Genomic DNA, 24,590 nt, shown 5'->3' with positions numbered 1-24,590 from the left:
AGTTAAGGAAGTATGGGCTGGATGAATGCACTATAAGGTGGGTAGAAAGCTGGCTAGATTGTCGGGCTCAACGGGTAGTGATCAATGGCTCCATGTCTAGTTGGCAGCCGGTGTCAAGTGGAGTGCCCCAGGGGTCGGTCCTGGGGCCCGTTTTGTTCAATATCTTCATAAATGATCTGGAGGATGGTGTGGATTGCACTCTCAGCAAATTTGCGGATGATACTAAACTGGGAGGAGTGGTAGATACGCTGGAGGGGAGGGATAGGATACAGAAGGACCTAGACAAATTGGAAGATTGGGCCAAAAGAAATCTAATGAGGTTCAATAAGGATAAGTGCAGGGTCCTGCACTTAGGATGGAAGAATCCAATGCACCGCTACAGACTAGGGACCGAATGGCTCGGCAGCAGTTCTGCGGAAAAGGACCTAGGGGTGACAGTGGACGAGAAGCTGGATATGAGTCAGCAGTGTGCCCTTGTTGCCAAGAAGGCCAATGGCATTTTGGGATGTATAAGTAGGGGCATAGCGAGCAGATCGAGGGACGTGATCGTTCCCCTCTATTCGACACTGGTGAGGCCTCATCTGGAGTACTGTGTCCAGTTTTGGGCCCCACACTACAAGAAGGATGTGGATAAATTGGAAAGAGTACAGCGAAGGGCAACAAAAATGATTAGGGGTCTAGAGCACATGAGTTATGAGGAGAGGCTGAGGGAGCTGGGATTGTTTAGTCTGCAGAAGAGAAGAATGAGGGGGGATTTGATAGCTGCTTTCAACTACCTGAAAGGGGGTTTCAAAGAGGATGGCTCTAGACTGTTCTCAATGGTAGCAGATGACAGAACGAGGAGTAATGGTCTCAAGTTGCAATGGGGGAGGTTTAGATTGGATATTAGGAAAAACTTTTTCACTAAGAGGGTGGTGAAACACTGGAATGCGTTACCTAGGGAGGTGGTAGAATCTCCTTCCTTAGAGGTTTTTAAGGTCAGGCTTGACAAAGCCCTGGCTAGGATGATTTAACTGGGACTTGGTCCTGCTTTGAGCAGGGGGTTGGACTAGATGACCTTCTGGGGTCCCTTCCAACCCTGATATTCTATGATTCTATGATTCTATGATTCATGTGGCCCACTAACATCAATGGAGTTGTCAGGGTATAACTGTGAACAGAAATTGACCTGCAGTTTGAATGGGAGCTACTGTACAAAACACAGTAGCATTCTACTGCATTTTACACGTAGATTTTGGATGAGACAAGCTTAGATTAACTAGATCTGACTCTATAAATTGACTCAAGGAATGAGGACGAAATCCATGTCCCTTTTAATTCAATAGAACTTTTGCCATTAACTTCTGAGGGTCCTTATCATGCCTACCTGAGGATGGGAAGGTGCTAACCTTGGAATACAAGATTTAGCTCGCAGTGGCAACAATGTCACCATTTGTGGGTAAGGATCAATATCTGTCCTTGGTCTCTCGTGAGAGGTGTGCCACTGCTTCAACTTTGCACTGGCAGTTTGTATTGCAGCTGTATGAGTGACACAAAATCTGGGACCCCTGCAGGGGAAGAAATACATACAAGTAGAATTTATTCAAAACACAAACTGTTGGACTAATGTGACATTTACTACATCAATGTATGGTGCTATTAATAACCAGAGTTAAAGATCAGACAACAGAAAAAATAAATTTACCTCTTACACTACTCTAAATATAAAAGTGACCTATTGCCTAAACATGTTCGGGTTCTAAATGGCAAAGTATAATACAGCTGCTTTTGTTTATGAGACTGCAATTTACATTCAATCTAACATGCTATGTCTAGTCTATAAAAGAGAATGGAGCCATGAGACACCCAAACTACAACTTCCATGAAGCACTGTGGTAGCATGAAGTAATTTGGTAGCCTTAGTTCATGACTGCAGATTTTCACTTGGGGGGGGCAGGGTGAGGAGGAAATGGAAAAGAATATGGTTGATTATGCTTTGCAAACTAGGTTAGAATCTGCATAATCTACTACAGCAGAAGGAGAACAATTAATATGAAGACAGATGATTTACTGTGAAGTCCTTGAGAGAACAGCTTTTGTAAATCAAAGTTAAATAAATAATAGTATTCAGCTCTGTATAACACTTTTAATGCTCAAATCTCAAAGTGCTTTACAATATAAGCAAATAGAATTATCCACATTTAAACTTTTAACAGCAGTGCAGTAAGCAGGCTTTCAAAGTTACAGCAAGACAGCTATTAATATTCTGTATAACAGAGGTCCAACAGTAAATTGTCAGGGTCAAACTCTGCATAGATTTATATCATGTGCAACACCAGCGACTTTAATGGGCTGTACAGGATGTAGTTTAATATAGAATTTGACCTTGAGTCTCAGATCTCTCAAACAAAAATTCACAGGGCCAGGATCTGCTATCTCTTATGCTAACACTAGCTCCATGGGGTTGTACTAGAGTAAATGAGGTCAGAATTTCCGTCACAACTTTAGCAGATTGGGGTCAAAGTAAAAGGAAGTAAACATTACAAAAACAATGGCTTCAGAGTTCATCTTCAGTTATCCCTACCAGTAAAGAAGTAAAGGTTTCACTACTTCAGGTTGAATCCATTTTAAGTGTCTTGTATTCCACTGGTCTCCAAGTAGCAGGTCCAGTTTGAATAAGACTTCTGAGTTGAGAAAATAATCTCCACTGCTCACTAGATAGAGTTTTTTCATTTTATCAAGCTGTCTTGAGTCAAAGAAAATATATACATATATTAGACCCTGCACATAAATGAATAGATTACAAGGCCAGAAGGGACCAGTGTGATAATCTAGTCTGATCTCCTGTATAGCACAGGCCATAAAACTTCCCCAAAATTATTTAAAAATTGTCAATATTGGAGAATCTACCACAACCTTTGTTAAATTTTTCCAATGGTTAATTACCATCACTATTAAAAATTTAAACCTTATTTCCAATCTGAATTTGTCTAGCTTCAACTTCCACCCACTGGACCACATTATATCTTTCTCTGCTAGATTGAAGAGCCCATTATCAAATATTTGTTTCCCCATGTAGGTACGTATAAGATACATCTATGTAGCATATAAGTACAGAAACTGCACACCCTGCTAGCATGGGTACATAGGTGCTGGAACAATTTTTATAGTGGGGTACTGAGAGCCATTGAACCAAACTGTAAACCCTATATATGACGGAAACCACTTCAAGCCAGGAGGTGCTACTGCACCCCCAGCACCCCTAGTTCCAGCACCTCTGCATGGGTATAAATAACAGCGTAGACAGTGAGCCACAGCTTGGGCAAGCAGAGTCGAGAAAAGTGCCCTACATGTCTGAACCCCCAGGGTATATACCCTACACGTCTCTCTACATGACCAAGCAGTAGGGCCGGCTCTAGGCACCAGCAAAACAAGCAGGTGCTTGGGCGCTGGCCATGCCGCCCCTAGAAATGTGCTCAGCTCGCCTCCGCTCCGCCTCTGCCCGCTCTCCTGAGCTCACTGCCACCGCTCCGCTTCTCCCCCCTCCCTCCCAGGCTTGCCATGCGCAAAACAACTGTGAACGCTGAGCGGTGGTGAGCTCAGGGGAGGCGGTGCTGGTGGAGCTGAGGTGAGCTGGGGAGAGGACTGGTTCCTCTACCCCCCCCATTACTTCCTGCGCTCCCCCCCAACCTCGCTCACCTCTGCTCCGCCTGCTCCCCTGAATGCGCTGCCTCTCCCTCGCCTGAGAGGGAGGGGGGAGAAGCGGAGCAGCAGCATGTTCAGGGGAGCAGGCGGAGCGGAGGTGAGATAGGGCGGGGAGTTGCGGGGGGGGAGCCGCAGGAAGCAATGGGGAGGAGGAGGTGGGGCCAGAGATTTGGAGAAAGGGTTGGGAAGGGGTGGAGTTGGGGCGGAGCCGGGGGTGGGACATGAAAAAAAAGCGGGGGCAGCCAAAAAATTTTTTGCTTGGGGCGGCAAAAATCCTAGAGCCGGCCCAGCCAAGTAGAGCCTCCCGTGTCTATAGTGCTATTTTTACCAGTGGAGTGTCCTGCTGCCTACTCACTGCTGGACCCTTTCTCCAGCACCGGCGAAAGGTTCTGGCAGCTCCCTGATGTCAGAGCCTTTCTCCAGGATGTGTAACTACACACCACAGTGACAAATATGGATGCAGCTTGCCTTTCACTATGGCATGTAGCCACACTTGTAGTACCTGTGTTCTGCATGCTGCCATAATCAAGTCACCCCTTAACCTTCTCTTTGTTAAACTAAATAAACTGAACTCCTCAAGTGTAACAATAAAAGGCATGTTTCAGAGTAGCAGCCGTGTTAGTCTGTATTTGCAAAAAGAAAAGGAGTACTTGTGGCACCTTAGAGACTAACAAATTTATTTGAGCATAAGCTTTCGTGAGCTACAGCTCACTTCATCGGATGTATCCAGTGGAAAATACAGTGGGGAGATTTATATACACACACAGAGAACATGAAACAATGGGTTTTATCATACACACTGTAAGGAGAGTGATCACTTAAGATGAGCTATTACCAGCGGGGGGGAAGAGGAAAACCTTTTTCTTGACATCTGATTTGTGTCCATTTATTCTTTTACGTAGAGACTGTCCAGTTTGACCAATGTACATGGCAGATGGGAACCTATCCTTGCAACAAAGCCCGTTGCCAACTCTGTCCACATATCTATTCAGGGGATACCATCAGAGGGCCTAATCACATCAGCCACACTATCAGAGGCTTGTTCACCTGCGCATCTACCAATGTGATATATGCCATCATGTGCCAGCAATGCCCCTCTGCCATGTACATTGGCCAAACTGGATAGTCTCTACGTAAAAGAATGAATGGACACAAATCAGACGTCAAGAATTATAACATTCAAAAACCAGTCAGAGAACACTTCAATCTCTCCGGTCACTTGATTACAGACCTGAAAGTGGCTATCCTTCAACAAATAAACTTCAAAAACAGATTCCAACGAGAGACTGCTGAATTGGAATTAATTTGCAAACTGGATACAATTAACTTAGGCTTGAATAGAGACTGGGAGTGGATTGGTCATTACACAAAGTAAAACTATTTCCCCATGTTATTTCTCCCCCCCACCCCACCCCCCACTGTTCCTCAGACGTTCTTGTTAACTGCTGGAAATGGCCCACCTTGATTATCACCATAAAAGGTTTTCCTCCTTCTCCCATCCCCCTTCCTGCTGGTAATAGTTCATCTTAAGTGATCACTCTCCTTACAGTGTGTATGATAAAACCCATTGTTTCATGTTCTCTGTGTGTGTATATAAATCTCCCCACTGTATTTTCCACTGAATGCATCCGATGAAGTGAGCTGTAGCTCACAAAAGTTTATGCTCAAATAAATTTGTTAGTCTCTAAGGTGCCACAAGTACTCCTTTTCTTTTTGCGAATAAAAGGCATGTTTTCTAATCCTTTAATCATTCTCCTGGCTCTCCTCTGAATCCTTTCCAATTTATCAACATCCTTCTTGAATTATTGACACCAGAACTGGACACTATTCCAGGGGTGGTTACACCAGGGCCAAATACAGAGGTAAAATAACCTCTTTGTTTGTGACAGTCTATACTATTATAGTCACCACTTTTACGAGACTGTGATAAATTTTGTACAAGTATGCCTTGTGGGGGTATCATTTGAAAACTCATAACCTGCTGAATATAATTGACCTGGTAAAATATAACTTTACATTCAATGTCGATATACATAAGTTTCGACTATATAACATTGCTGTAACATATTCCAAGTTTAGAAAAAGTAGGCCCAAACCAGTACCACAGGAACAAAGGACAGACCAACACCCCAGCCAGGTGCTAAAGAGCTATCACCTGCTTACACAGCCATTCTCCGGCAGGGGGAAGATATGAATAAGAAATTTATATTTCATCACAGGGACGGTTCAAACCTCAAGTCCACAAGAGACTGTTTGTCACATGCACCCCAGCTGGGGGCAATTCTCAAAGAGGGGAGAGTGGTATAAGAATGAGAGACAGTGGCCTCCATGTCACCTCTCTCTCTTCCCATCTCTATTCCCAACAGCTACAATGCTTGAAAGAGAAAAAGGAAACATCTTTAAACTGGGAGAGGGGCCTTGGCTGGAAGGCTTTTCAGCCAATACAGACTATTGTTTATGGTGAGACAAACCCCTTTGTTTTTAAATTCACTTAGCTTGTTAAATTAGGTTAAATTAGCTTGCGTTTTATTCTTTTGTTTTCTTTTTATAACCAATCCTGATTTAATGCATCACCACTTGTAATCCCTTAAAATCCATCTTCCTGTAGTTAATAAATCTATCTTATTGTTTTATCTTAAGCAGTGTTTTTGGATTAAAGTCTGTGGGAAACTCCATTTGCGATATCAAGGATGATGCATTATCATTTGCCTTTGATGAAATGGCAGACTTTCTAGGATCCTGTACTGTTCAGAAGGTACTGAGCAGCACAGGCGCTGACTTTTGTTTTTGCTGGTAAGTGCTCGCTCCTCTCCACCTCCTTCCCCTCATGTGAGTGGTGGGCGGGACCTCATGGGGGAAGAGGCTAAGTGGGGGCAGGGCCCACAAAAGATTCATCCAGCCCTGCAGGTGCTGAGCACCCCCTATTTTTTTCTATGGGTTCTTGAGTCCTGGAATACCCACAGAATTGGCACCTATGCTGAGCGGTATAAGACACACATTTTGGCGGGGGGGACACATGGTTGGGACTAGGAATTTGCCCTGTATGTAATTGCCCTGTATGTAATTCATGAGTGACAGGTCTGAATGCTCATGTATTTAGCTGGGAGTGAATTTGCATGCTGAAAGCTGTGTGAATAGCCCAGGAGTGGATGTTCAGACATGAAAGCAGTGTAAAAGGGATCCCAGGCTAGAGAATTAATGGGATACAGCTGTTCAACAGCCCAGATTGTACCCTAGGTAATGTCACAAACACTTACTCAAGATTCCCCTGTTTACACCACCAAGAAGTGCATTAGCCATATTGGCCACAGCATCATACAGGGAGCTCATGTTCAGCTGATTATCCATCACGACCCCCAAATCTTTGTATACTTGCAGTCTGCTTACCAAGCGATCCAGATTGCTCTGTATCAGTGAACTGTCCCCTTCATTATTTACCACTCCCCCAATTTTTGGGTCATCTGCAAACTTTATCAGTGATGATCTTATGTTTTCTTCTAGGCCATTGATAAAAATGTTAAATAGCATGGGACCAAGAATCAATCCCTATAGGATGTGTGATAGATCCAGACCAGTGGGATACAGGAGTCTGGTAGAAGGCAAATATATTGGCCACTGGATGAACAGTTTTCTGTTCCCAGAGTGACCAGAGCAGGGGTTGCCCTAGAGCAATCAGGAACCTGCCAGAAACTATTAAGACAGGCAAGCTAATCAAGACACTGGAGCCAATTAAGAACTTTCTAGATTCAATTATGGCAGGCAGGCTAATCAGGACACCTGGTTTAAAAAGGACCTCCCATCAATTAGTAGGGGGGTGTGCAAGGAACAGGAAGTGAGAAGGTGTGCTGTTGGAGGAGTGAAGAGTTCAAGTGTGATCAGTCTTCAGGAGGAAGATCCTGCAGTGAGGATAAAGAAGATGCTGGGGGGAACGCAATGGAGAAGTAGCCCAGGGAGTTGTAGCTGTCACGTAGCTGATACAGGGAACATTGTGGACAGCTGCTATCCACAGGGCCTTGGGCTGCAACCCGGTGTAGAGGGTGGGACCGGGTTTTCCCCCCATTCCCCCAACTCCTGATCAGACACAGGAGGAGTTGAACCTGGTCTGTGAGAAACACCAGAAGGGAAGGTCTAAACTGGAAAGGGATCTGCCCTGTCCCCGACCCACAGTGGGACACAGAGACTGTGGGGATTGTTCTCCATTCCTCCCATGCTGACCAGTGGTGTGGTTAGCTGAGTGGACGGCAGGTTAGAGCCACTAGCAAGAGTGGTCAAACTGAGGGCTGCCATGAATCTCTGAGGCAAGCAAATAAGCGCAGGACCCACCGAGGCAGAGGAGGATCTTTGTCACAGATGCCACTAGAAACACACCTGCTTGTATGATGATTTTCCATTAACAGTTAAATTTTGAGACTTATCAGTTGGCCAGCTTTTAATCCATTTAATGTGTGTCATATTAATTTTATATCTTTCTTTTTTTTTAAATCAAAATATCATGTGGTACCAAGTCCAATGCCACACAAAAGTCTATATTACATCAACATTATTACCTTTATCAACCAAATTCATAATCTCATCAAAAAAATCAAGTTAGTTTGCCTGAATCTATTTTCCATAAACCTATGTTGATTGGCATTAATTAATTACCCTCCTTTAATTCTTTATTAATTGAGTCCCAAAGCAGCCATGCCATTATCTTGCCTGGGATTGATGTCAGACTGATAGCCCTATAATTAGCCAGGTCATCCCATTTACTCTTCGTAAATATTGGCACAATACTAGTTTTCTTTCAGTCTTCTGAAACTCCCGCAATGTTCCAAGACATATTGAATGTCAACACTAATGACTTTAGTCCAGTGAGCATCTTAGCCAGCTCTTTTAAAACCCTTGGACGCAAGTTGTCTAGACCTGCTGATTTAAAAATCTCTAACTTTAAAAACGTCTGTTTAACATCCTCTTGAGATACTAGTACAATGGAAAGAATGTTAACATCATTATATGATGAGACTACAACATCTATTTTTCCCCAAATACAGAACAGAAATATTTATTTCACACTTCTGCCTTTTCCATATTATTATTATTGATAATTCCACCATTTCCATCTAGTAATGGATCAAGATCATTATCAGGATTCTTTTTGTTCCTACAAAATTTTAAAACCTCATTCTTATTGACCTTAACTCTGCAGGCCATAGATTTCTCTTATTGTCACTTTGCTTATCATAATGACAGGTTTCAGAGTAGCAGCCGTGTTAGTCTGTAGTCGCAAAAAGAAAAGGAGTACTTGTGGCATCTTAGAGACTAACAAATTTATTTAAGCATCCGATGAAGTGAGCTGTAGCTCACGAAAGCTTATGCTCAAATAAATTTGTTAGTCTCTAAGGTGCCACAAGTACTCCTTTTCTTTTTGCTTATCAGTTTTCCACAATTCCTATATTCTGATTTATATTCATTACTATCAACGTCCCCTTTATTATATATTATTTTTTAAAGTTTCCTTCATGTCCCCTTTAAACCAGATCAGTTTTTAACTGTACGGTGTCGGGATCACTGTATGGGTGGCTTGGTGTAGGGGTTCACATAAGATGCAGGCCGAGGGTCCAGTTACCAGAAATCAGATCTGTTTGGAACGTCAGGAGATCTGAATCAAGAGACAAACTAGAGGGCAGAGATCAAGAATTAGTTACTAAGAGTCAGGCCACCAGGAGATCTGGTTCAGTCAATGGAACCAGAGGGCAGAACCAGTTACCAGGAGTCAGGCTAAATCAGGATAATAGGAGATCAGGATCAGAAGGTAGAAACAGCTAAAACACTAGACCAGCAGTCCACAGCAGGATGAAGTCCAGCTCTACAGACAGCTTCTTGTTTCCTCCTCTGGCTTAAATAGAGGCTGTAGCCCAACCAGAAGCCTTGGATCTCTCTCAATCAGAGTGTAGAGATGGGGCTTGTGCCCCAGTTGGGCTTCATTGATCCCAGTCCCAGCTGCTGTCTGTATGCTGACAAGTAGAGGATTGGAGTGCAAGGATTCCCAGGCTCCCCATAGACCTGGGTTCAAGACCTGTGGGGCTTGACATCACCCTCCGCCTAAGGGGCACCCTCTGGGTTGGGTGCTTCTCAGGATATGCTTTTATTAGGACAGATGTGTGCATGTTTTCTGCTGGCTCTTACATTTGCTCCTCAGGGCCATAGCCTTCCCAATTGATCAGATATACAAGTTTACCCTGCCAGCATTTAGAATCCAAGATCTTGTGCACGACACAGTCCTTATGGCCTTATATGCTCACTGGTGGGGGATGCTATTGTGTCCTGTGTGGAAATGAATTCTTGGTACAGGGTTTCCGGAGGGATATGTGAAATAGGAGGTGGATCTGAGAGACTGTGGTAGCTGTAGTTCAATGGTGACCAGGTTAAGTTGGCGATGGATTCAGTCAAGGCCAAGGACCTGAAAGTCCAACTTACATAAGAGTCTGTTTGTGCAGAGGTGCTTTCTTGAGATCCACACTATTTGTCCCACTGGGGCCTGGTTGATGATGTTTGTCTGCATGTCGCTTCTAGTCAGCTTTCACTTTTCCAGGTGATCCCTTACTTCTTCCTGGATATGATTAATCTTCTGCACCAAATCCAAGGTGATTAGATTAGGAGAAGTCATACGTAACTGTAGGTGGAATCAGAGGTGGTACTCATAGAAGGCAAAAAAGGGACTTTTTACTGTGGAAGTGATCTGGGTTATTGTATGTAAACTCCAATAAGGTAATAGTGAGGACCAGTAATCTTGATGGCAGTTAATATAACATCATAGCTATTGCTCTAAAATCTGACTAACTTTCTGTCTGGTCAGTGGACTGAGGGTGGTGGGGGAAGAAAAGTGTGTGTGGACCCCCAGAAGACATAGGGCCTCACACCAGAATTAGGCTGTAAATTGTGATCCTCGGTCAGAGGTGATATGATCCAGTAGGCCACAGAGATGAATCCATGTATTGCGGGGTAAGTGCACCCTGTTATGGAGTGCCTGGTCACGTGTGGTCACCAGCAAGGAAAGGGGCTGTACCGCAGCTGGTTAGGCCCATTGCTAATGACCCTTATTAGAAAACAGGGTAATACAGCCTAATGGCCAGAGTCAATAAAGTTGCCCTTCCACACAAGGCTGCGTGACCCAATGGCTTGAGTCAGTAAAGTGACCCTTCTGCTCAGGGCAGCGTGGACTAATGGCCAGCGTCAATAAAACAGCCCTTCTACTCAGGGCAACGCAACCTAATGGCAAGAGTCAATAACGCGGCCCTTCTGTTAAGAGCAGCATGACCTAATGGCCGGCACCAATAATGCAGCCCTTCTGTTCAGGGCAGCATGGCGTAATGGCTGGAGTCCATAAAGCAACTCTTCTAGCCAGGGCAGTGTGTCCTAATGGTCAGAGTGAATAAAGCCACACCTCTCCGTGGGGTTGTGAGGCCTACTGGCCCGCTGGGGAAGTGGGTCGCCACTCAGGGATGTGTGGCGCCCTGGGTAGGGGGACTCGGGCCCTCCCTGCTCCTCCAAGCCCCAGTCTTTTTTTCTGTCTCAGAGGACTGGGGCACCAGCTGGTGATGTTGATTTGTCAATAAGCTCTTGGGCCAGACTCTCCTGCAGGTATTCCCGGAGTGTGGCCAGTTCAGGTTTGGGCATGGTGTAAATCCGCCTGAACGGCAATTTTGCCCCCCGCTGTAATTGTATGGGGCAGTCGTAGGCCTGATGTGGGGGAAGTTTTTTCACATTCTTCTTTTCAAACACATTTTTCATAATTCTAGTATTTTAGGGGAAGTTCTGATGTAGCTCAAGGGGGCACCCCTGCCTGGGCCATCACCTTTGCCTCCAATCACCTGGCAGGTCCAAGTGCGGGGACTGAATTTACCTGCTGTTGACAGTGCTGTCAACAGAATGCAGAAGGGAAGCTGATTTTTTGTTTTTGCCAATGAATTAGGGGATTATGATGAATCAGCCAGGGAATTCCAAGGATCAGGGAGAAGTGTGGAGAATTAATGGCATCATGTTATGGTACCCCTTAATGCGTGTTTTCAGAAGGGCTGTTTCCTCAGTCACAGGAACTGAAGAAAGAGGCAACCCATCAGTAGTTTCTATGAGGTCTGCAACTAACTTGTATTGCAAAGCGATTTACAGAAACCGAGCAGCTGTGGCATCTATGAAGTTGTCAGCAGCCCCTGAATTGACAAGAGCTCATTGGACTGGAATCCATTGTTCCACCTTGGGAATGTGCAGCTGAACAGGTGCTTGAAAGTGAGGGACATCCTGACAAGGTGCACGATGTGCCCCAGTCAGGACTGAGGTTTGGGGGAACTTCTTTCCTTTAGTGCTGACGCCCACCCCCTTAGATCCTTCAGGGCTGTGTAAGACAGCTTAACTGTGTGAGACAGTTAAAAATAGAGTGGCCTAATTCTCCACAATAGAAGCATATGTGGTGCCAACAAAGAATCTGTCCTGCGGGTGAGCCGCCGATAGGCAATATCCACCTACATCTGTTTGGTAGAAAGTGCAGGTATCAAGGGAACAACACACAGAGAGGGATGTTGCAGGGAGCCCCTTTTTTCTTCCCTTCTTTCACACAGCTGGTTATCTATATGAATGGTGAGATCCATGAAGGCATTTAAACTCATGGGCATCTCTACACGGGCAATCTCATCGTTTATTTCTTCCCACAGACCCCACCAAAACTGATACAGTTGCACTGCCTTATTCTATTCAGTATCTGCTGTGGAAGTGCACTGTGTAGGTAGCCACTGTATCCTTCCCCTGCCAGGGTTTCCTCAGAGCAGTCTTGGCTGTTCAAGCTCGGTGCAGATCATCCAATATTATCGACATGGACTGGAGGAAAGCATTTTATTTCAAAAGTACCAGGCTATCATTCTCCAGCAGCCGGAAGGCCCAGTCTAGAGCTTCTCTCATTACCTGGCTGATAGACAGGCTCACATTGGACAAATGAGAGTTGTAGGTCTGGGGACATGTCAAGAACAGGTGGCAACATTGGTTAATGAAGCTCCAGAACTTCTGGCGGGATCCATCAAACATTCTGGAAGGGGAACCTTAGGACCCTGTTCAGGGCAGGGCTCTCCAAGGAGTGCACAAGTGTGGCATTTTCTGAACACAACTGGTCTACTTGTACCGGAGTAGCTGGTTCACCGTGTCAGCTTTGCGACCTGATCCTGCAGGGCTTGATTAGTCACCTGAAGGTGCATGGCTCACTCAGTTGAGTCCAGTGCTTCCAGAGGCAGTGACTGGGCTGCTGGATCCATTCCTCTCACACTGAGTCCACTCTTGCAGGTTACAGTGGTCTGTACAAGCAGTCAGTGTAGCATGGGCACTCTGGCCTACTGGTTAGAGTTGAGTGCAAGCCAAGGGGCCAGGGCCAGGAGCCAGTTACCACGAATCAGGCCAGGTTGGAATGCCAGGAGATCAGAATTGCGAGAGAAATCAGAAGGCAGGGATCAAGAGTCAATTACCAAGAGTCAGGTTGAATCAAGATACCAGGAGGTCAGGTTAGGGTGACAGAACCAGAAGGCAGGAAACAGGAAGCCATACTGAGAGTCAAGCCTAGTCAGGATACCAGGGATCAGGATCAGACAATGAAACAGGAAGGCAGGAACAAGGAGGCAGTTACTAAGAATCAGGCTAAGTCAGAATTTCAGGATGTCATTATCAGAGGGCTGGAGCAGCTAAATACCAGCCCACAGACAACTTCCTGTTTCCTCCTCTGTCTTAAATAGGCCTATAAAAGCAACCAAGCAGTCAGCCAGTGGCACAGGAGCTGTGGCACAAGTGCAGCAAACAGAGCTGTAAACAGGGGAGTTTGGGGGTGAGGATGCAGTATTCTGGTTTTGTTTTGGTGTTGTTAGTTTTTTTGTTTTGTTTTTTTCCTGGACAGGAATTTAGGTGGGAAAGATACAAAGGCAGCAGTGGTAATGACAAAAGGCATGGAAAAGACAATGAAGATGACCAGATGTGGAAGCTGCAGGATGTACATGATGCTAGAGCAGGTACCTGAAAAGAACTTCATTTGTATGAAGTGCTGCCTGATAGAGCTGATGGAAGAGAAGAGCTGAGGCTTGTTGATACAGGTAGAAACTATGGTTGAGTTTCAAAGAAGGTTTGAGCAGATGATGGAGCAAAGGCAAGAGGAGGCTGAAAGGAAAAATCAGCTTGCAAATGCAAGCTGGGCTGAAGAATTCTGAGGGGAGACTGCTGGGTGAGGAAAGTGGTCAGTGGAAGCATGTGACAACGAGAACCATGCAGAGGAAAAGACTGGCTAGTGAAGGAGAAATAGAGTTCATGAACAGGTTTGCTGAGTTGGAAAATGAAGAAGGGCATGGCAGGCAGTAACTGAAGGTGGGAGGGAAAGGAAGAATAGAAGTGTGGATAGTCCTATAAGAAGAGGGGAAGAGTCAATGGAGATACCCAGAGTTCAGAGCCTCAGGAGGATACAGAATGACTTGCAGAAGATTGCAAGGGAGAATAAAAGACAAAAAGACTTGCAGACAGAAAGAACAGGCAGACGGCTGAGAATCACACCATCACCAGGAAAAGGCAGGTTTACATGTTTGGTGACTCCTACTAAGAAGAACAGACAGGTCTGTCACCAGAGCTGATTCGGAGAACAGAAGGGTGTGCTGTCTGCCGGGAGCTAAGATATGGGATGTGGACCTGAGGCTGGAGAGGATCCTAATGTGAGCAGGAAAGAATCTGCTGATTATCCTTCATGTGGGAACAAATGACACAGCTAGATTCTTGCTGGAACATATCCATGGAGACTATGCCAGGCTGGGGAAGACACTTACGGAAATGGAGGCTCAGATGATTTTCAGTGGGATTTTGCCTGTCCCTAGAGGAGGAGAATGAAGGTGAGACTAGATTATGATGATCAATAGATGGCTCAGACAGTGATGCTAGAAGGAGGGCTTTGGGATGTTTGACCACTGGGAGGCATTCATGGACAGAGGACAGTTATCATGGGATGGACTCATCCTGAGTAGGGAGGGAAACAGACTTCACGGATGGAAGTTGGCACAACTCATTACAAGAATTTTAAACTAGAAACTCAGGGGAGACGATTGGGAGATGCTCATGTAATTTCCATGACTGATTTTAAGATTGAGAGGGAGGAAAATCAAGTAAGAAAGGATATAGCAATGGAGAAAGGAACAACAGTGGGTAGGAGAATGGGCATTAAGAGGAAGGATAGTGCTGATACCAGTCAGGTAGGTGATATTGGCAGTAAAATGACTGTACCCAATGTTCTTTCAAGTTATCAGTGACTTGGAAATATGCACGACCATTTTTTACATAAAGTGCCACTCCTCTTTCCCTTTTGCCCACTCAGTCTTTTCTAAATAAGCTATAACCATGGATATTAACATTCAATTATAATAGTCATGATACATCCCATTGAGCAAACAGCTGTCATTTTGGAAATACATTTTCAAACATTTCTAAATAGCAGAATCCAAAACATTTCTATTACCAAATAAAGCCAAGTTTTGTACAGAATAAATGTCCCTACTGGCTTAGGACAGGTGACCTAAATCTAATAAAGCATATTGTTAGGGAAAAAGAAAAGGAGGACTTGTGGCACCTTAGAGACTAACAAATTTATTTGAGCATAAGCTTTCATGAGCTACAGCCCACGTCATCGGATGAAAGCTTATGCTCAAATAAATTTGTTAGTCTCTAAGGTGCCACAAGTCCTCCTTTTCTTTTTGGGGAAAAAGACTAACATGGCTGCTACTCTGAAACTTATTGTTAGGGAAGTGTCATACTGTATGACATACTGTATGACATATGTCATACTGTATGCCCTGCTTGTGACTTTAAAATTTTACATTTATAGAGCATCTTTCATTCTGTTTTCATTAAGACATTTATTCGTATTCAGTTTTATTAAAAAACCCTTTTGTATAAAGCCTTAATTTTCACCCTGATTCTGACCTCACACTAGTTTTGCAAACATATAACTCAGCCAACTTCAGTGGTTATTCATGAATTACCCTTGTATCAGTGAAATAATCAGAATTAGAACCATTGTGTTTGCATTATTCACCCATATCCATTATGCATGGGTAATTCTAAATGCTCATAAACAACATTTATCTAGCCTTCTTTATAAGCATTAAAAACAATGGGAAATACCTTTGCTGCCTTCTAGTGTCCTTAAGGACCTTTAATCTTTCAATGTCCATCCAGAGCCACCAGTACCTTTCACCCAAAGTTCCTTTTATGAACTTCTTGAATCTTTCAAACTCATTTCTGTTGCCAATATCATAAGCTCTGTGACTGGTACACCAGGCAGCCCGACTGTCCGTGACATCACTTTCAGACCTTGAACTTGAACTCACTTCTTCAGTCTCCTGTTTTATGCAATGACCTTTGGAGTCTAACTTGTTGGATGGAGAGACACTTTGGGAAGTAAGTGGCTCTGCAGCAGTAGCAGAAAGTTGATTATTTGATAACTCATGTATAAATACATTGGACAGTTTACTGAAGTTCATATCAGTCTTGCTCTTAGCAGCCGGTTGTCCCGTCAGTTTTGAGATTGATTCACTCACTATATACTGAATATAAGCTGATGTAAACTCTTCTAATGTTTGAAAAGCTGGCATTTCCAGTCTACCATCGAATTCCAGGTTTTCTTTCTCCTCAGCACCATTCTCCCATTTCTGGTCTAGGTATACTCTCAACATAGTATGGGAAGGAGTGTCAGCAATGGATACAGAAGTGTAAAGCTCTGTACTTTTGGATCTCCCACTAACATTGCTAATTTTTGAAGTTCCTGTCCTCTGTAGGAGGGGGAGACTCCTTTGACTGTATTCCATAGCCAGGGAATTCACTCCTGCATTAAATCAAAAGAGATCATTGAAAACTCTCTCAGATTCAGAACTGTTCTCCTGGCCGACAGAAACAAGTTTTCAAGTTACAAAAATTGGAACATATTTGCATTTTATTGTTGACAGCAATGGAAAGTGACATACTGCCACAGTTGGGATCAGCAGATGAGCTTGAGCTGCAGCTACCTTGCTGTAAACAGGAGGGGTCTTCTGCCATAATGTTCTCTGTGAGAGCCCCTTGAGTCTATGAAACTCACTCCCCACCTTATTCCACAGATCCCTGCATTCTCAACCATCCGACCCCAGCACATCCCAAGGCAATCAACCTTGCCAGCAGGCAGCACCCCAGCAACTGGCATCCCAACCCATAGTCACCTCTACCCCCAGAGCACGTATTAAATGTCTGGTCATGCTGCTAGGCCCATCTTTTTTCCCATGCATGTGGCCAGGTGGTGGTTTGAGGTGGGAGGCGTTTTTTATTTAGGAGCAACAGGGAATAAAAAATGGTAGCTGTTTATCTACCTATGACGGAATGGAAAGTATATTACTTGTCATATTGGAAAATGGCATGAGCTTATTGATTTTAATTGTTGTCAGGGTGCTCAGAGCATTGGACAGGCACCTGTCAATGGAATAACATCTTTTTATACATGGAAAGAGTAAATATACAAATGAACATGTCTGGGGCCTTGAATCCTAGGACCCTGTGATCATAAGATTGGCCATACTGGGTCAGACCAAAAGTCCATCCAGCCCAGTATCCTGTCTTCCAACAGTGACCAATGTCACATGCCCCAGAGGGAAGGAACAGAATGGGTGATCATCAAGCGATCTGTCCCCTGTCGCCCATTCCCAGCTTCTGGCAAACAGAGGCTAGGGACACCATCCCTGCCCATCCTGGCTAATAGCCATCGATGAACCTATCCTCCATGAATTTATCTAATTCTTTTTTGAACCTTGTTATAGTCTTGGCCTTCACAACATCCTCTGGCAAAGAGTTCCACAGGTTGACTGTGCTTTCTGAGAAGAAATACTTCCTTTTGTTTGTTTTTAAATCTGCTGCCTATTAATTTCATTTGGTGACCCCAGTTCTTATGTTATGAGAAGGAGTAAATAACATTTCCTTGTTTACTTTCTCCACCCCTGTCATGATTTTATAGACCTCTATCATATCTCCTCCTAGTCATCTCTTTTCCAAGTGAAAAGTTCCAGTCTTATTAATCTTTCCTCATACAGAAGCTGATCCATACCCTTAATAATTTTTGTTGCCCTTTTCTGAGCCTTTTCAAATTCCAATATATCTTTTTTGAGATGGGATGACTCCATCTGCAGTATTCAAAATGTGGATGAATCATGGATTTATATAGCAGCAATATGATATTTTTGGTCTTATTATTTTTCCCTTCTTAATGATTCCCAACATTCTGTTCACTTTTTTGACTGCTGCTGCACATTGAGTAGATGTTTTCAGAGAACTGTCCACAATAACTCCAAGATCTCTTTCTTGAGTGGGAACAGCTAATATATGTACAGTTGGGATTATGTTTTCCAATGTGCATTAGTTTGCATTAATCAACATTGAATTTCATCTGCCATTTTGTTGCCCAGTCACTCAGTTTTGTGAGATCTCTTTGTAGCTCTTCACAGTCTGCTTTGAACTTCATTATCTTAAGTAGTTTTGTATCATCTGCAAATTTTGCTACCTCACTGTTTACCCCTTTTTCCAGATCATTTATGAATATGTCGAATAGGACTGGTCCCAGTACAGACCCCTGGGGACACCACTATTTACCTCTCTCCATTCTGAAAACTGACCATTTATTTCTGCTCTTTGTTTCCTATCTTTTAACCAGTTACTGATCCATGAGAGGACCTTCCCTCTTATCCCATGACAGCTCACTTTGCCTAAGAGCCTTTCGTAAGGGACCTTGTCAAAGGCTTTCTGAAAAATCTAAGTTCTCTATATCCACTGGATCCCCCTTGTCCACATGCTTATTGACCCCCCTCAAAGAATTAAGTAGATTGGTGAGGCATGATTTTCCTTTACAAAATCCATATTGACTCTTCCCCAACAAATTATATTAATCTATATTGTGACAATTCTGTTCTTTACTATAGTTTCAACAAGTTTGCCCGGTACTGAAGTCAGGCTTATCTGCCTGTAATTGCCTCTGGATCCCTTTTTAAAAAGTGGTGTCATATTAACTATCCTCCATTCATCTGGAACAGAAGCTTATTTAAATGATAGGTTACAAACCACAGTTAGTAGTTCTGCAATTTCACATTTGAGTTCCTACAGATGAAATCTTTAACCCAAAAAGGAATCAGTTCCGTTTACAAATGTTTCATGAATAATGTGTTTAGATAAATAATCAGCTCCCCCCCCTCCCCGTACCATTGAGGCAGCTCATTTCTTTTTGCTCCACTCCCACTCATCCCCTTTAGCCATCCTCCCTTTGATTGGCAGCTCAGTGCAGATGTGTCTCATGTTATTAAACTTGCCTCCAGCCTCCCCTGTTGTTCTTATCTGCTGAGCAGGAAACCTGACACTTTTACTTGCCCAGATTCCTTCTGCATATCCCAGACTTCTGGGCAATAAGATTTTTCCAGTCCACATGGTAGTTGGCACAAGTGACCATTTATCTATAAATATTGCTTACCTAGATTACTGCTGCTATTGCTGTATAAATCTGCTGTGTAAGACTGAGCAGAAAAACTACATGTGCCTTGAAAAGGAATGGAATCTAAATGAAAAGGAAGAAGAAACAGTCATAATTCTACCATTGCTATACAGCATCTTGGTTTCAATTTGTTTTTTTAAATTTGAGGTTAACCGAATCCCATCCATATTCCTGTAACCATTCTGCACAACAAGAGATATAAATGTCCATGTTTCAGTGCATAAGACATCCATTACTAATCAGAGGTTAGGATGGGCAAGTTATTCCATAATTTTCCATTATAGTATTTCTTGTAACTTCCTGTGAATTATGTAGTGGTGGGCAATGTCACGGGCAGAATACTGAATGGAATGGATCACTGGTCAGAACTGATATAGAAATTCCTATGTTCCATATTCACACTATTCTACTTTTTAAAAATATTTTTAAATTTTAAAAATCCACTAATTTTCATAATACTGAATCTAATCTAATTTACTCTAATTCTTAATCTACATTGATGAAGGAATAATTTAAATATTATTTTATCACTTAACAAATTAAAAATATCACAAGTGGCAAAAAACATCAGTCTAACCCATGGCCCTGATCCCCCAGTGGCATAAATTCCAAGTAGAGGTATGTGTCAGGAATCCCAGCCTCCAGGAGAGCTAGTCTCTAGCCTCATCAGCACAGTTGGTCTGCAGCAGGCTGTCTGATTAGCCAAGAAACTGGTTGCTCGCAGATACCAGTAGATTGGCTCTTAAGCCAGCAGCAGCTCACTTGCTTTTCAATGCTCAGACTCACTGCTGTGCCTGCTCCTGCTTTGAACCCGTCCTTGTCTGCCATCCTGCTTGCAGTTTCTGCCCTCTAGTTTGACCCTCAGCTCTGGCTCCTGACTATGGACTCCAGCTTGACCCCTGGCTCTGGTACCAAGTTTTTGCCTTCCAGTTTTACCCTTGGCTTTGGCTCCCTATGATTGACTACAGCTCTGGCTCTGGCCAGTAGGCTAGACTGCCCTCATCCTGGTTGGCTGACATTGCTATCTGACCATGTCCTGCACCGCATATCCAAGGATGTTCCCATGAGATAACTATGCTGCAACCAAACCTCACCTGTGCCAATTCTTTGACTCTGCCCTCAGTCTGTGGAGGTTAAGGAAGGGAAGTACTGCGCATGCAGAATGCCTTTTAGATTGAAGGAGCAGCAGATTTTGCATGACAAAGTAATAGCCAGATGCAGAGCTCCACACTAGAAGACAAAGCTCTCAGGCAGGAGAGCTAATAAATCCATAGGGTGAAAAATCACTGATTACTAGGCAACTGAGGGGAGGGGCAAGGAGAAAGACTTCACATGGCTACTAGCAACCCACACTAAGGAGGAAGTGAATGTTGTGGAATACGGGGGTGCATTGCTAAGGGACTCACTGAAGTGTTGTGGTTAAAAGTTCTTGCAAATTTAGATTATGCTAAAACACTTTGGCTCACCCAACATTTGAAGCCCCTATACTCTGAGCAGAAAAACATAACAGCAAAGTGGACCTCCCGCTGGTTCCCATTACTATCCCAGTCCCAGCCCAATGCAATACAGATTCTGCAAGTACTGTACAGTCTTGAACTGACTGCTTGCAGCTCTGCATAAACTAATGATTAAGTCATGACTTACATATTAGTGCAACCTGCGTACATTAATGATTAATGAATGAGTCAGCATATTTTACAAAGGTAGGTTTCCAGAGCAATAATGTCCTGAGGAATTACCATACCACCCCATCCACGCTTTGGATCCACATGGCCCTGATGAGGCAATTCTCAAATGCAACAGTTTTTGTGTTCTCACAGGACTGGGTAGAGACATAGTTCCAACACTTCCCCATGTGTTTGGACTTTTCTGGTCCATTTTGCTTCCCTCTGCTCTGCATAGCAGATGAGAGATTATGGGCCATTTATAGTAAGCAGCATTTAATACTGTGGGAGTGAAGAGGAAATACACCTATCCTCTTCCCCATCCAAATTTCTAGGTATTGTGTTGTAGGCCACAGAACAACGACAAGCTGATATAGCAGCATTACTCTAACTCTAGAATAGCTTTGATTTCAATCTTGTCATATTTGTTATCTAAGTAGCATAGCTGCACCATTACTACTTACCTGGACTGACATTGTGGTTGTATGCAACAGTTCTCTGAGGGCCTGTAGACCAATACTGTGTGCCTTGAATTTGAGTGGAAACTAAAGGATGAGTAATTGTATCTGTAGTTGTTGTTTGCTGACTTTTTTTGGCTAGTGTAAACCAATCCTTTGTCTGAGTAACTGTAGCCTATGAAAAGCAACATTAAACAAGTTCAACATAGCTTATCCAATAATTCTGTTTTATCTATTTGTTGCTTCTCAGAACAGAAATTGTATTGTCTGTCGTTATTCTGTGCTCTCTCACCACATAGGTTTTGTTATCATGATGGTTTACAATGGATGTAGAAATATTGAGGGAAACCTGCCAGGATTAAAGCACGGCCCCTGAACTAAGGGGAGGAGTTTGAAACCAGGGCCAGGAGGAGACATGGGGAGAGGTCTCTCCAGAGGGGCCACAGTGGTGTGAATCTGGAAGCTGGGAAGCCAGCCAGGAGTGAAACACAGCTTTATGGAAGGAGGGCTGCTTGTGGATATTCTATCCCAAGGGAGAATAAGTTGGAGCCCAGAATTCAGGGCCAGACAGAAATCTGAAGGAAGAGACTCTCCATAGAGGCCAGGATCTGGAGTGGGAACAGCAGAGCTCCCCCTGCACTTAGAGGAAACTGAAAGACTTGTGATAAATGGGCCTACAAATTACCCTGATTGTGAACTTAACTGAAAAGTGAGTGAAAGTTTGTAAAATGTCATAATAACATATAACACTGAATGTTTATGGTAAAAGATGCAAGAGGGAGACAGACAAACCAAATTAGTACAAAGGGTCTTAGCCCAGTGTGCTCCATTCAGCACAAAATTGCTGCCATTGCCTATACGTTGAGCTGATTTTACCTGGCCAAGTGAAACACAGAACTTTCTCATAATTAATTCCTCTTCACCCTCCTCAGGAAAAGGAGGTATCAGCTCTCTTTTCATAATCCAGGGATAATATGTTGTATCTATAATGAAGTTAATACCAGTTCTGCTCCATTCTACCTGCGAAAGCAGTTTAGCTAACCTACAGTTAAATATATTAGGAGACAAATGAGTAGTTCAGTTTAAACTTTCATCAAGACATTAATTTGATTTCTCTTTACAACTGACAGTAAGAAACGTTAGCATTCTCAAAATAAATTCTAAAGGGGAACTTCCTATTCTACTTATCTTCTGTTTTACCCCCTGGACCATATTTACATATGTGAAGAATGACAGCCATTCTACGGTTCATAGAGCCAGAGAAGAATTCCTCCAAAAGCTAGGCGTGGTATACATTAGGCTTGAGCCTGGAGTTTATATCTGAATCCAGCTCAAAATCCAAACTTCATCATAGATGTGGGGGTGGGGAGGAAATGAAGTGTTCAGATCTGGTGTTCTGGGTCAGATTCGGTCTCTTTTTTTTCCTCCCATCTGTGCTCACCTTGGCCCTGATTCAGGAAGGTCCTTAAGCATGTGTTTAGTTTTAAATACTAACTTCAGTGGGAATTAAGCAAATTATTAGAATTCATTTTATATAATTTTATTTTGTTTAATGAAGAAAATGATTCGATACAACAGAAAAGGCTTAGGCATGTCCATTTATTGCCGAAAGGGAAAATACAGCATTTCTCTAGGATTTGTTATCCTTTGTACAATTTTCCCTCCAATGTAAGCATAGTCTTCAGTATATTGAATATTGTTACATTTACAGCAAACATTTTAAAATATTTTTATGCAGCACTCAGTGCCCAAAGAAACTGGTCAATTTCTACGATAAAAAAGGGACTTGATAAGCCAGGCTACCAAGCAGCCACTCTTTCAGGGACTCACCAGCAAAGCTGTGATCATCCTGCATACTACAACCAACAGAACCCAGACATGAACTTTAGGGATCTGGAGGAAGGGCCTTCCCACAGCAGGTCCAAGGCTCTGGGACATCCTCTCAAAGGAGGTCAGGAAAAGTACAAGTACATCAGGTCATGCTGCAAGACTCACCATTTTGCCATAGCATTCCTCAAAGAACCTGGGCAGAGGAAAATCTAGCTACATTCACAAAGGTAGAAACCAGTGATTAAAACAAAAAGGATAATAGAGAATTGGCTGTCCCTTCCACACAGATTCCACTACTTTTTATAATTCATTTACAGTAGCTAGATATGGCTAGATAGATTCATAGATTTGAAGGCCAGAAACAATCATTGTGATTATCTAGTCTGACCTCATGCATAACACAAGCAGATATAGCAGCATTATCCTAATTCTAGAATAGCTTTTATTTCAATCTTGTCATTTTATGGACAATGGAAATTAGAGTCAAGAGGAACTGGAGAAAAGGCATCAGCCTCATTTTAATTTATCCAAATCACTGAAATTATGTGGGTTACATGGGGCAAAAGATCTGAGAAAATGTTGTAAGAGTTATGTCAAGACAAACTAAATAGAGGAGATAAATTAACAAATGTAATACTTGATATGACATTAGAGGGGACGATACCTGTATTCAAAGTAACAATCACTTTTTAGAAAGGCTGGGAGTCTTTCTTGCTTAATCCACTGAATTCCCTGTTCTCGCTCAAGACACTATTAAAACAAAAAAACAAAATATCTGTTAATGCTTCACTTCATCAGGTTTTATTTGCCACATAGTTAATTGATAAAAAGAAAAGGAGTACTTGTGGCACCTTAGAGACTAACAAATTTATTTGAGCATAAGCTTTCGTGAGCTCCAGCTCCAGCTCACTTCACTGTATTTTCCACTGAATGCATCCAATGAAGTGAGCTGTAGCTCACGAAAGCTTATGCTCAATTAATTTGTTAGTCTCTAAGGTGCCACGAGTATTCCTTTTCTTTTTGCGAATACAGACTAACATGGCTGCTACTCTGAAACTGGTTAATTGATAGGTTACCTTATAGTAATTCTAGAAAAGTAAACAACTTTCCCCCTCAAACATAGTCTAACCACACAAGTGAATTAATTTACATTCCTATAACAACTGGAGGTCTGATTCTGATCTTTCTTAAAACTGCATACATGGAAATGTAAGCAATTGGAAGTTCCCTGTTCAAAACTAGTGCAAATGACAGAGGAATGCAAATCAGAGTACCAGCTGCCCACAAATCATCTGCAATGTGAAACAGGTAACTTTGGGACGATACTTGTTTTAAAAATAACCACAGTTAGTGTTTTCATCAATATTTTGAGGGCTGCGGAAACTTTCAAGTGGTCTTAACAAGAGCCTC

At 43.0% G+C, this 24,590-nt stretch overlaps 1 protein-coding gene across 3 annotated transcripts in view; it reads right to left on the bottom strand.

Moving 5' to 3' along the window:
* Positions 1–24,590, bottom strand: part of RGS22 (regulator of G protein signaling 22) — a 114,756-nt gene that overhangs the window by 60,003 nt on the left and 30,163 nt on the right. For all 3 annotated transcript variants that reach the window (XR_006278697.1, XR_006278698.1, XM_043507533.1), the window contains exons 5-11: positions 23,845–23,930; positions 22,227–22,392; positions 21,357–21,525; positions 19,208–19,291; positions 15,853–16,552; positions 2,564–2,725; positions 1,367–1,547 (exon numbers count right to left, since the gene is read on the bottom strand). Coding sequence is in view for 1 of the 3 variants with exons in the window: in XM_043507533.1 (XP_043363468.1) it covers positions 1,367–1,547; positions 2,564–2,725; positions 15,853–16,552; positions 19,208–19,291; positions 21,357–21,525; positions 22,227–22,392; positions 23,845–23,930 (1,548 nt within the window). In the remaining 2 variants the exon portion in view is untranslated. The remainder of the gene's footprint in view (positions 1–1,366; positions 1,548–2,563; positions 2,726–15,852; positions 16,553–19,207; positions 19,292–21,356; positions 21,526–22,226; positions 22,393–23,844; positions 23,931–24,590) is intronic.

The sequence above is a fragment of the Dermochelys coriacea genome, chromosome 2, assembly GCF_009764565.3.
Source record: "Dermochelys coriacea isolate rDerCor1 chromosome 2, rDerCor1.pri.v4, whole genome shotgun sequence".
NCBI lineage: Eukaryota > Metazoa > Chordata > Testudines > Dermochelyidae > Dermochelys > Dermochelys coriacea.
This window is presented reverse-complemented; position numbering and strand designations above follow the sequence as displayed.